Here is an 11,506-nt window from a genome sequence, read left to right as displayed (position 1 = left end):
ACAGTTTGTGTCCGTGCTAGGAGGGGGGGGGTGCGGGGGGAGGCGGGAGTGACCAGGTGGTGCCCAGTTCTGGATCTCTTGCTGTCCCTTGCGGGAGGGAACGGGAGGGATTGCCGATAGCCTCTAGAATGGAGCCCTTTGCTGCCTGGAGGGGGAAGCTGTCCTAGAATGAAGTTATTTCCTCCTCCTGCAAGTGTTGCTGGAGATGTGATCAGGCTGGGAGGGTCAGACCTTATCGGGTTGGAGTTAAGGCTCCTGAGGTGGCAGACCCCACCACAGATTGGACTGCCCCCGGGAGCGAGCCGTACCGCTTATCCGCTCCAGCAGTCTGGGCATTGAGCAGGAAAAGACTTCTCTATGACTCTGTGTGCCAGGCTGTGCTGCAGCCCAGTGAGGAGCTACCTGCTGTTGGGCCATAGCTCCTGGGAGGGAAGAGGAAGGGAAGGAGGTCCTGGCATCCATGGCCACCCCCGGAGCTAACCAGCCAGTTCTTCTTTCCAATACAGATGGCAGCGCAGAGGCAGCGCGCCCTGGCCATCATGTGTCGCGTGTACGTGGGCTCCATATACTATGAACTGGGAGAAGATACCATTCGCCAGGCCTTTGCCCCTTTTGGACCTATAAAAAGCATTGATATGTCCTGGGACTCTGTTACAATGAAACACAAGGTTGGTTAACAGCCCTCGAGAAATGTGTTTTCTATCTGAGGCCCTCCTGAATGTACCCACGAGAGGAAGGAGCCTTTACCCTCCTAGAGAGCAGGGCTCTGCAGTGGGAACCAGCTGTGCCCGGGCGGTGAGCTGAACACCCTGGCTGTCCTGCACGCCGTGGCCTCTCGATACGAGAGGCTCTGGAGGCAGGTAGCCCTGTGTCGGTACCTGTGTGTGCAGTTCACTGCTTTAATAAAAAGCTGCTTTAAGGAAAAGTCTCGGGCTGTAGTAGTAGGGATCTGATATGTGGGAGGTCTTGGCTGTGTTAACTTGGCACAGATTCAAGACAAGATACAGCTGGTGGAGTCAACATGTGTATCCTTCTGTCCTAGGGGTTTGCTTTCGTGGAGTACGAGGTGCCTGAAGCCGCTCAGCTGGCCTTGGAGCAGATGAATTCTGTCATGCTGGGGGGAAGAAATATAAAGGTGAGTAGCAGGCATGCTCTGAAAACTCCAGTGCTTTTCCCTGTGAATAACGGCTTTATGCCTAGAAATGCCTCCCACAGCACTGTAATGTGGAAGATAACCTAAAGTCTGCTCCCTGCTGGACCTTGACATTCAACCCATTGAGTACATAGTGGCTCTGGGTCCCTTTCTTTCTGAGGAGAAACTAGCAGCACCCCAATAAAACCTAGAAACTTATTCTGGTAATCTAGCTTAGTTTTTTCTACCCACACAGACTGGAAGAATGTTGAGGGCACAACAAAGGTGCTTCTTGATATTTTAATGCCTCCTCTCTACGTTGTACCCATGTGGATGGTAGATAAGTAGCATCAGAGTTTGGCAGTGTAAGGGACTTCAGGTAGAGGCCCACTCTGGCCACACAGACCAGAGGCACTGGGCACAGAAGGAGACAAAGGATGGCAGCTGTGGGCGTTGGGGCAGTGAGAAGGGATCCTGCAAATGTGAAACTTTGGGGATTGAAGTTGGGGGTAAACCAGCATGTTCTGCAAAGTGTTTTATATCTTTTATACTTCTGATCCACTCTATGTATCTGCAGCGTCTGATTTCTAAGGGGATTTTAGCAGCCTTGGAAGGGAGGTTGCAGGAGCACGGTGTTTTGCTTTCAGGGTTGTTTTCAATTCCTGGAAGCTGGTCTTTGGCAGGTTGGGGAGCAGCAATGGGGGAAGCGTGGGGGGGAGCGAGCAGCCCGTGCAGGCTCTCAGAGCTTCTTGAACCCCCGTGGCACAGGTGTACCCCAGAGCGGGGTCAGCTGTTGCCCTGGACTGACTGGGGCCGGGGGCTGGCGTGCCGCGCTTGGAGCGCTCACAGGCCGTCCACTGCCGCCTCTGCAGGTCGGGAGGCCCAGCAACATAGGCCAGGCTCAACCCATCATAGACCAGCTGGCGGAAGAGGCGCGGGCTTTCAACCGCATCTACGTGGCGTCCGTCCATCAGGACCTGTCCGACGATGACATCAAGAGCGTGTTTGAGGCCTTTGGGAAGATCAAGTCCTGCACGCTAGCCAGGGATCCCACCACAGGGAAACACAAAGGCTACGGTTTCATTGGTACAACGCTGTCTGGGGTTTGATGGGGGAGGGGAGGGTGGTCAGGAGCATCCTCCTCTTTTTTTGTTGTTGTTTTTTTGGTCTTTTTTTTATAAACCATAGTGGAAGAATTGCGTTAAGCAATGGGATAGAAATAAATTTGGAGCAGACCTGTGCCTGAACTTAGAAGTTTAATTAATAGTCAGATATTTTTACTCGCTGTTACGTAAGTCGAGAGATCTTGCTACCTGCCTGTTCTCGACAACGCCTGTGTGATAGGGGGGTGAGAAGAGCGAGCGAAGCACTGAGGGTCTTCTCACTGGAACTCTGAAGTCTGTTTTTGCAAATACAGATCACGGTCGTGTGATGCGAGAGCAGCTCGATTTAGGAGTAAAAAGGACCGTTTGTAAATACTTCTCTTTCTCGCTGCAGAATATGAGAAAGCCCAGTCTTCTCAAGATGCAGTTTCCTCTATGAACCTCTTTGACCTTGGGGGTCAGTACCTCCGAGTCGGTAAAGCCGTGACTCCTCCAATGCCTCTCCTGACCCCTGCCACGCCGGGAGGGCTGCCCCCGGCCGCCGCCGTCGCGGCAGCAGCTGCTACAGCCAAGATCACGGCGCAGGTGAGGCGCAGGCTGGTGGGGCTCGAACGGGGGGGTGGTTGTGACCCTGCTGGAAACAGGCCTCCGTGGCCAGGACTTGCCACTGACGCCTGTGAGGAGCCCATACGACAGCCTTTTGGGGTGGAGTCTGGCTCGGCTGATCAGAACTTTAAATAAAGAAATGGTGGGGGAACGTTGGAGGGGCTTCCTTGTTGGGAAGGCAAAGCATGGGTTAGGGAAACGGTTGTGGTAGAGGCCAAAAGAACACATGAGAGTACATGAAAGGGAGGGCAGAGTAATGAGGGCAGGAAGAGTTGCCTGAGCAACACTTTTTGAAAAGACTGCCCATGCAGTAAGGTGGCAGCAACTGTCTAAGGGCTTTAGGCTGTCCAGGAACAAGGAAGTGATGGAGCAGAACTCGTTGATGATATGGGAGTCTGGGGGTTCTCAAATGTAGCTTGCTTAAGGTAGCAGAAGCTCCTGGCAGTGGTCGATAGACACTGATGGGGGAGGATTGCCCTTCAAAGCAAACCCCGTATCTGTGTCCCCTGTCCTTGGGCAGCAGAATCTCCCCCTGCATCACCACAGCTTGAAAGAACAAGCCCCAGCACTTTGGGGTTCTTGGGTTCCCTTTAAGCAGAAACGTTGTGGAGGTGTGCAGCCTGTGTGTGCTGCTCATCGGCTGGCTGGACTTCATTCTGCAAACAGCTGGGTTTTGGGAAATACTTCTCTGAATCACAAGGTAAAGGCAGAAGTGGGAGGAGCTGCCACTAATGTGAAACTCGGGTCGTTTGCCTGTCCCCACTGAAAAGCCCACAAGTCAGGGAACTCTGCAGTCAGGTGGGGAAGGAGGTTGAGGCATGGCTGGAAGAACCGTTTGGAACAAAATCACCCTGGGAAAGAACTATTAACTCTTAAGTGAAATGGTAGAGATCTGTTACAGACATGATAAATCTTACTGTTTCTTTCTGCAAAACACTGCAGGATTTGTTACTGTGAAGAAAATTTAAAATTCCATATATAGGAGAAAGGTTCTGAAAGGCCTCAGGGGTACTCAGCCGGTCTTGTCACCTTTACTTTGACATGGTACCGATGTGGATAACGGGTCTGCTTGGCCGTGTGGGTGCCTGTAGGTGACCAGATAGTTACAGAAGTCAGTGTCTTATTTATGCTCCTAGCCCAATCCTTGTGTGGAACAGCTTATTTAAATAAGAACATAAACAGTCATGGTCTGTAAGGGCTTTAATCGTACAACTTGTTTTAAACACAAGCTAATCAGTAAGCTCAGAGATGCTACAAAAATCGTGGACATGAGAGAAAGTTAAGTCAGAGATAGAACTTTGGATCTGTAGTCAGAACTGCCGCTTTAGTCTAGGATTAGCTTGGCACCCAGGGAAGAAGGAAGTGTCTCTGCACTTAGAGGTATTGAGTAGCAGAGATAGTTAATGTCTGGACAATTACAGCAAAAAAGTCAGTCTTGCAAATAAAGTTAAGGTATTAAAACTATTAGGAAAAATTTCTTTAGGCATTTAAATGAAAAGTGGGGGCAGCTGATGACCCCCAGCGTAGTTAAAAACGGTGCTGGTCTCGTCACATGGCCTGTGTAAGCCTTTTCCCCTGCGGCTGGGTGCCTGCTGAAGCACATGGGTTGCTGCATCCCGGGCGGGGGTCACCACGTCGCTTTGTCACCCGCAGACAGATGCCTCCTGGTTTGGGGGTTTTTGGTAATAAGTGTTGTCATGTCAGGGCTGCTGCTGCATGGCTCAGGAGCATGCGAGGTAGCGTGGAAAACGTGTCTGCAGGCTTTGGGCTCACCCCAGTGGTAGGGAAAGGTTGAAAACAGGCTTTGAAGGAAGGACAGCATTTTCTAAAAAACCAGATAGGCAAAATGTGTGGGTGTTCTAGGGAAATACCACTGCTGGATTACTATAACTGTCTTTGATAAGACCACACTTACGCTTTGTTAGGAACAATAATGTAAAGCGTGTCCTACCAACAGCCCAGGCGTTGGTGGGACAAGAGCAGCGCTGTTGCAGTGAGTTCTGAGAGGCGTGGGCAGGCGAGAGGGGATGGAAGGGAGCTGGGCTGGGACCTGCTGACCCTGGTACACATACACACGGACAGGCCTCGCTTCATCTCCAGGAAAAAGATCAGGGGCCTTGTTCTGGGCGTTAGGAGTGCTGGTGGGATTAGCGGGCAGTGCAGAGATGAGACGTGTTACTAACGGAGAGGAGAATTGGGATAGTGCAGCAGACTGAGGGAAGGATCTCTGCAGCGTTTAGGGTACAAGATACTACTTTTAAGGAACAAAACTGTAGAATTTTTTGCTCAACGCTGTCAGGGCTTGTAGGAGCCCCATGAAAACAAGGAAGAGAGGATCTAGGTAATGAAATCAGAATAGCCTGGAAAGCAACAGGGATGGGAGAAAAAAAAAAAAGAAAAAAGAAAAAAAAAGGCATCTTAGGGTATATTTTAGGCACACTATGTGCAGTTCTTTTATGGAAGTGCTTTATTATTTAACAAAATGTTCATCTCAGATGTTCAAATTCTGCTCATCCAGAGTTGGAATGTTTATTTGGATTATAAAAGGTACAGAGAAGTACCGTGATTATTGGGAGAACTGGAAAACCCGATATGCAGGAAGAAATTAGAAGAGTTTCGCTTGATATAACTATAGAAAATGCTGAAAGGGGCATCAGATTTTTCAAGGACGGTGTATGGAGGCAAGTAGGGAGCAGGGTGGGAGAAGAGGTACAGACAACACGGACAAAAGGAAATGGTTGTAAAATGTTTCAGTTCTCAAGGCTGGAAGTTTGAAGAAAGTTTCCAGGCAATGAAAGCAGTAAAGTTCAGTAGGGCCTTACCAGTGAAAATGGAGGTGGCTAAAAAAGTCAGGTATGTGATTGGCTCATGGGGAACTTCACAGTCTGCTAATTGCAGTTCCTGTGATCATAAAGGCAGATTTCAGTGCTGTGTTGCTGGCTGCACATGAAGGACAAAGACTAGAGAGAGAAGATTTTTGATTTAAACGGATCTAAAATGCATCTTTTGAAAATCGTAGTATTGAGCTCTGCCTTGTCCCTTGTGCTCGCAGTGGGTGTTTGACAGCAGCGCTCCTTGAATCAGACAGGAATTGTCACAGAACCTCAGACTGGTTTGGGTTGGGAGGGACATTAAAGGTCACCCAGTGCCACCCCCTGCCCCAGGCAGGGCCACCTTCCACCAGCCCAGGTTGCCCAAAGCCCCGTCCAACCTGGCCTTGAACCCTTCCAGGGAGGGGGCAGCCACAGCTTCTCTGGGCAGCCTGTGCCAGGGCCTCACCCCCCTCACAGGGGAGAATTTCTGCCTTAGATCTGATCTAAATCTCCCCTCTGCCAGTTTAGACCTGCTGTCCCTCGTCCTATCCCTCCTCCCTGATCAAGAGATGTGTCCCCCCTCGCTTTCCTGCAGCCCCTTTCAGCCCTGGGGGGCGGCTCTAAGGTCTCCCCGGAGCCTTCTCTCCTCCAGCTGAACCCCCCAACTCTCCCAGCCTGTCCTCACAGGGGGTGCTCCAGCCCCTGAGCATCTTCATGGCCTCCTCTGGCCCCGCTCGAACAGGTCCAGCCCCTGCACACACAGCTCGGTGTCGGGGGGAACGTGCTGAGGGGGCTCCATCCCACTGTCCGTGTCCCCAGCAGAGGTGTTCAACTGGTCCCAGCCCTGACCCCTGAGGACGCCACTCGTCGCTGCTCTGCCCTGGGACGTGGGGCCGATGACCCCAAGTCTCTGAATGTGACCGTTGAGCCAATTCCTCCTCCACCGAGCGGCCCATCCATCAACTCCCTCTCTCTCCAGTTTAGAGACAAGGATGCCGTGTGGGGCAGGGCCAGATGCTTTGCACAAGTCTGGGGAGATGACCTCAGTTGCTCTGCCCTCACCCACCAGCACTGTAACCCCCTCATAGGTGGCCACCAAATCAGTCAGCAGGGTTTGCTCTTGGTGAAGTCACGTCAGCTGTCACCAATCACCTTATTTTCCGTGTGCCCCAGCAGAGTTTCCCTGAGGATTCGCTCCATGATCTTGGATGATCTCTTCGCTCTCAGAGATGAGACTGGCCTGTAGTTCCCCAGGTCTTTTTTTCCCCTTTTTAAGAATGAGGGTTGTTTCCCCTTTTCCAGTCAGTGGGAACTTAGCCAGCCTTCTCAGATGTGATGAGTAGTGGCTGAGCCACTTCATCCACCAGTTCCCTCAGGACCTGCGGGTGCATCTCGGGCCCCCTGGACTTGTGCACCCTCTGGAGGGTGGTTCTTCATCCTCCCAGTCCCCACCTTTGCTGTCTGCCCCTTGGGAGGTGTGGCTGGAGCACTTGCCAGTGAAGACTGAGGCAAAAAGTCACTGAGTACCTCAGCCTTCTCTCTGGTCTGGGTGACCACGTCTCCCATTTCCTTCCAGAGTGGGCCCACATTTTCCCTAGTCTTCCTTTTATCACCAGTGTACCTATAGAAGCTTTTCTTGTTCCCTTGACATCCCTGGCCAGATTTAATTCTGTCAAGGCTTTGGCCTTCCTAACCCGATCCCTGGCTGCTCGGACAGCTTCTCTAGATTCCTCCCAGGCTGCCTGTCCTTGCTTCCACCCTCTGTAGGATTTCCCTTTGTGTTTGAGCTTGTCCAGGAGCTCCTTGTTCATCAGGAGAGGATGAACCTTCCCCCAGATCACTCGGGGAAAGCTGAAGCTGGAAGAGTTCCCTCACCTGGTTTGTCAGGTGGCCCCAGAGCCCTGGTGCTGTCATCAGAGGGAGGGGTGGGAGCTCCCATCAGTCTCCTTAGGTGGATCCCATTCCTTGGCATCACAAAAGCTTTTTGTGTAGAAGGTGGAAACAAGTGCAGATTCCTCTTGCTCTAGATTTGCTTGTGTCTTCCCAGCCATGTACTGAATCCCTTGGTGCCTTGCACTCAGCACTTGACTTAGCAGCTTGAGAGGATGGGTGGAATTTGGTTTGCAAGAGAGCATTTTTCTCCCAGGGCTGTGGAGTTTCTGCGTTTCTCTGGTGGGCTGGCTGGCGTGGTGCTGCTTTTCATTTACAGTCGTGCTGGAGAGCTGTCAACCTCGAATCTGTGTATCTGGTGTTTCCTAGGTGTGAAAACAGCTGAGCCTCAGCAGCACGCACCCGGAGTATGACTTCTTGATGCAGAACTAACCCTTTGGGGTTTTTTGTTGTCTTGTCCTGTTTTGCAGGAGGCAGTGGCCGGAGCCGCCGTTCTGGGCACGCTGGCGACCCCCGGGCTGGTGTCCCCCGCACTGACGCTGGCGCAGCCCCTGGGGGCGCTGCCGCAGGCCGTGATGGCAGCGCAGGCGCCCGGGGTCATCACAGGTGTGTTCACTCGCCCCCCGGCCCCCCGGTTCAGAGCTGAAACCTTCCTTCCTGCCCTGCTTTGTCAAGGAGGTTGATTTTTTTATTTGTGCAGCGTGGCAGGAATTTACTTTGGTGTATAATAGATGCGACAGGGACATGGGCTTCACAGCAGGAGTGCATGGTGCTCTGGGTGAAAATCTGGGCAATTGCAACTCCATGCAAAATGCTGCACTCTGCCTCCCTCCTGGGCAAGTACCTGATGTGGCCTCGATGCCAGCATCCTGTACGCAGAGTTGCTGCTTCTGCCTCCCTGGTTGCTGGTGGCACAGAGCAGATAAAACCATCTAGATTCTGCTGATCCTCTTTATTAGTGGCTGGTATATCCCCAAACGTTGTGGAACATCCATTCCCTTCTTTATGCTGCAGAGTTTGTGCTCTTACAGGTGTTACCCCTGCGCGACCTCCCATCCCTGTCACGATCCCCCAAGTGGGAGTTGTGAATCCCATCTTGGCCAGTCCCCCGGCGCTGGGCCTGATGGAGGTCAAAAAGGAGAAGGAGGAGGAGGAGGTGTTCCAGGAGTCGGAGAGGCCGGAGATGCTGAGTGAGCAGGAGCACATGAGCATATCTGGCAGCAGCGCCCGACACATGGTGATGCAGAAACTGCTTCGCAAACAGGAGGTGAGTGCGGTGCGGCTGCCCCGGCTGCTCCCCGTGCTCGGCGCGTTTGGATCTGCCCCGTGCGTGGCACAGGCTTCCACAGGTCCCCCCGGGGCTGTGTGGTGGTTCCTCTTCCACCCTGGGGATCTGCGCAGCTTCTCTGGGGGCTCAGACCAGTCGCTGGCCCGGAAGAGCCTCGGGCAGCGGTGTCTGATCAAACCGTGTGTTCACTCAGCGTCGTTAAAGCAAACCACGACGGCATTTTGGCTTATGACTGACAAAGTGAGGCTGGCACACGGCCTGGGCAATCTGTTCCCAGTTGTCGAGTGCACCTTTTCCCCACAACCTTTTGCTGTGGGATGAAACTCTGAGGCATTGATAAAACAGAATTTCATGGAAGTTACAATGAGAAAGAGGACAAGAATGAATGAGAGAAAAAGTCAGAACTTGGAACAGAACAACAGATTCATCGACTTTGGGGGGTGGGTCTTGGAAGGGGACTGATGATAATCTCATCAGGCTTCTTGCTTGGGCTCGACCAGGGGTTTGTTCCTGCACGGGGCTGAGTTTCCTGGCTGACAGGCAGATTTGCTGAGCTTCAGCACTGAATCGACAATGTTTCTTCTGTGTTTGCTGAACAGGGGTAACGCTGACTTGCATTTCCTAGGGGAGGACACAAATGAGTTAGCTAGCAAGCGTTCTCCTTTATTTCACATCATTTTATCTACATCTTTGAGCTTCTGACTTAGCAGACAGTTTCCTCTGTCACAGGTACCTCTCCCAGAGGACCCAGTTCATTTGGGTACTTGCTTGGAAAATGTTTAGCAGGTCGAAAAAGAGTCTCAAACTGCACCATTCTCAAAGCCCAGAAGGACCCTTCCGTTTCTGCTGTTCCTTTAGCAGGCCCCCAAGGGCAGTTACACAGGCATGTGGGCAAGAGCTGGAGCGAGTGTTTTACAGTGAGACTGAGCCTGAAAGGCAGCGCCTGGTCACCCGGGCTGTGGGGCAGGGCTGGAGCGGGGAGGAGGGCTGCAGGAGGAGGGCTGCAGGAGACGTGCGGCAGGAGTGGGGAGGAGGGCTGCAGGAGACGGGCTGCAGGAGTGGGGAGGAGGGCTGCAGGAGATGGGCTGCAGGGCCCAGAGGCTGCAGCCAGTCCCTGCCCTTGGCGATGCTCAGGAGTCGTCGGGACGTGCCCTGGGCAGCTCCAGGTGGTTGTGAGCGGGCACCAGGTGACCCCAGAGGCTGGGCCCACCCCAGCCGTGCTGAGGTACAGGGAGGGGCTCAGGCTCGAGGGGGCTGGGGGGGAACGCGAGGGGTGTGTTGCTCTGACTCGTCTGTCGTAGTGAAAGTTCCTGGTTGGTTGTCAGAAGTAGAAAAGACCTGGTCAATCCTTCTGCTTTAGTTAGAGATGAGGTAAATTTTTTTTTAAAAGTACATGACGGTGGTGTTGAAGGTAACAGTATGAAAAAATAACAGGATAGCAACAGCACAAGAAAAATACCAGAGGTGTCCAGCTCACCTGTGCTTCACAGAGGTGTCTGAGGAGAGCCCAGGGGGTGGCTCACAGCTCTTCCTGCAGAGGCCGGCCGCAGCACAGCTGGCAGCTGCCTGGGAGGAAAATTCACTGATTTCTCTCTGAGAACGATTGATTTCGTGAAGCGCACTTGTAACCTGTAGCAGTGGAGTATCCGCTGGCGCTCGGGCGTGCTGTGGGGTCTGCTGGGGCTTTGCAGGGTGGCAGCGGGGTGTCTCTGGGTGCGTTAACTCACTTGTCCCTCCTCTTTGCAGTCCACCGTGATGGTGCTTCGCAACATGGTGGACCCAAAGGACATTGACGACGACCTGGAGGGAGAAGTGACAGAAGAATGCGGCAAATTTGGAGCTGTAAACAGGGTCATCATCTACCAGGAGAAGCAAGGAGAAGAGGAGGATGCCGAGATCATCGTCAAGATCTTTGTGGAGTTCTCCATGGCCTCAGAGACTCACAAAGCCATTCAGGCTCTGAACGGGCGCTGGTTTGCAGGCAGGAAGGTGGTAGCGGAGGTGTATGACCAAGAGAGATTCGATAACAGCGACCTGTCCGCATGAACTCCACTTGAAAGACTTGGCCCCTGCCCCCTCTGCCTGTCTGGGTTTTTTTTAGCCATGTGTAAAGAACGCTCCAGGGTGGGCACAGATCTCTGTGATGTAGTTTGGATAAAAGCGCAAAGCAAGCTGGTGTGCATCTGTGTGTGTGTTGGAGGGGCTGGCGCAGGCCGGCCCCAAGAGGGGGCTCCCTCCTCCAGAAACGCTCAGGTCGAGACCCCGCCGCACCCCTCAGGGCCCGGAGCAGCCGTTCCCGTCAGAGATGGGCCGTAAGTGCTTGGGATGGAGGAGGGGGCTCTCCGCGAGGTACTTCGGGGGCAGCGGGGGTGCTGCTGGCACGGGGCTGGGCCCTCCCAGGGCGCTCCCAGCCCGGCTGCTCCCGCGCCACAGCTGGGACCTCACAGCTGGGACCTCGGGGTTCGGGGGGCGGCAGAGTCACCCTGCGGGGCCCGTCCTTCTCCTGAGCACCGGGGCAGGCTGCCGGAGGAGGGCGGGCAGCACTTGAGGGGAATTTGTGAACTGAATGTCCCCTCCGCAGCTGGAAGGAAGGTTGGGGCGTTTCTTGTTGAGGACTCAAAGCTCTAGTAACATTTACAAAGCTTCAATGCGTTTATTTCCGTAATCTTTCTGT

General features: G+C 53.3%; 1 protein-coding gene across 3 annotated transcripts in view; it reads left to right on the top strand.

Moving 5' to 3' along the window:
- Positions 1 to 11,004, top strand: part of PUF60 (poly(U) binding splicing factor 60) — a 32,839-nt gene extending 21,835 nt beyond the window's left edge. For all 3 annotated transcript variants that reach the window (XM_026842775.1, XM_026842777.1, XM_026842776.1), the window contains 7 exons: positions 507 to 668; positions 1,043 to 1,135; positions 2,005 to 2,218; positions 2,630 to 2,820; positions 8,015 to 8,150; positions 8,576 to 8,811; positions 10,579 to 11,004. In XM_026842775.1, coding sequence (XP_026698576.1) covers positions 507 to 668; positions 1,043 to 1,135; positions 2,005 to 2,218; positions 2,630 to 2,820; positions 8,015 to 8,150; positions 8,576 to 8,811; positions 10,579 to 10,878 — 1,332 coding nt within the window. In that variant the 3' untranslated portion in view covers positions 10,879 to 11,004. The remainder of the gene's footprint in view (positions 1 to 506; positions 669 to 1,042; positions 1,136 to 2,004; positions 2,219 to 2,629; positions 2,821 to 8,014; positions 8,151 to 8,575; positions 8,812 to 10,578) is intronic.
- The last annotated feature ends 502 nt before the right edge of the window (positions 11,005 to 11,506 follow it).

Source organism: Athene cunicularia (assembly GCF_003259725.1).
Source record: "Athene cunicularia isolate RWA chromosome 2 unlocalized genomic scaffold, athCun1 chr2_part1, whole genome shotgun sequence".
NCBI classification, from domain to species: Eukaryota; Metazoa; Chordata; class Aves; order Strigiformes; family Strigidae; genus Athene; species Athene cunicularia.
Note: the sequence above shows the minus strand (reverse complement) of the source record. Positions and strands in the feature narration are given on the sequence as shown.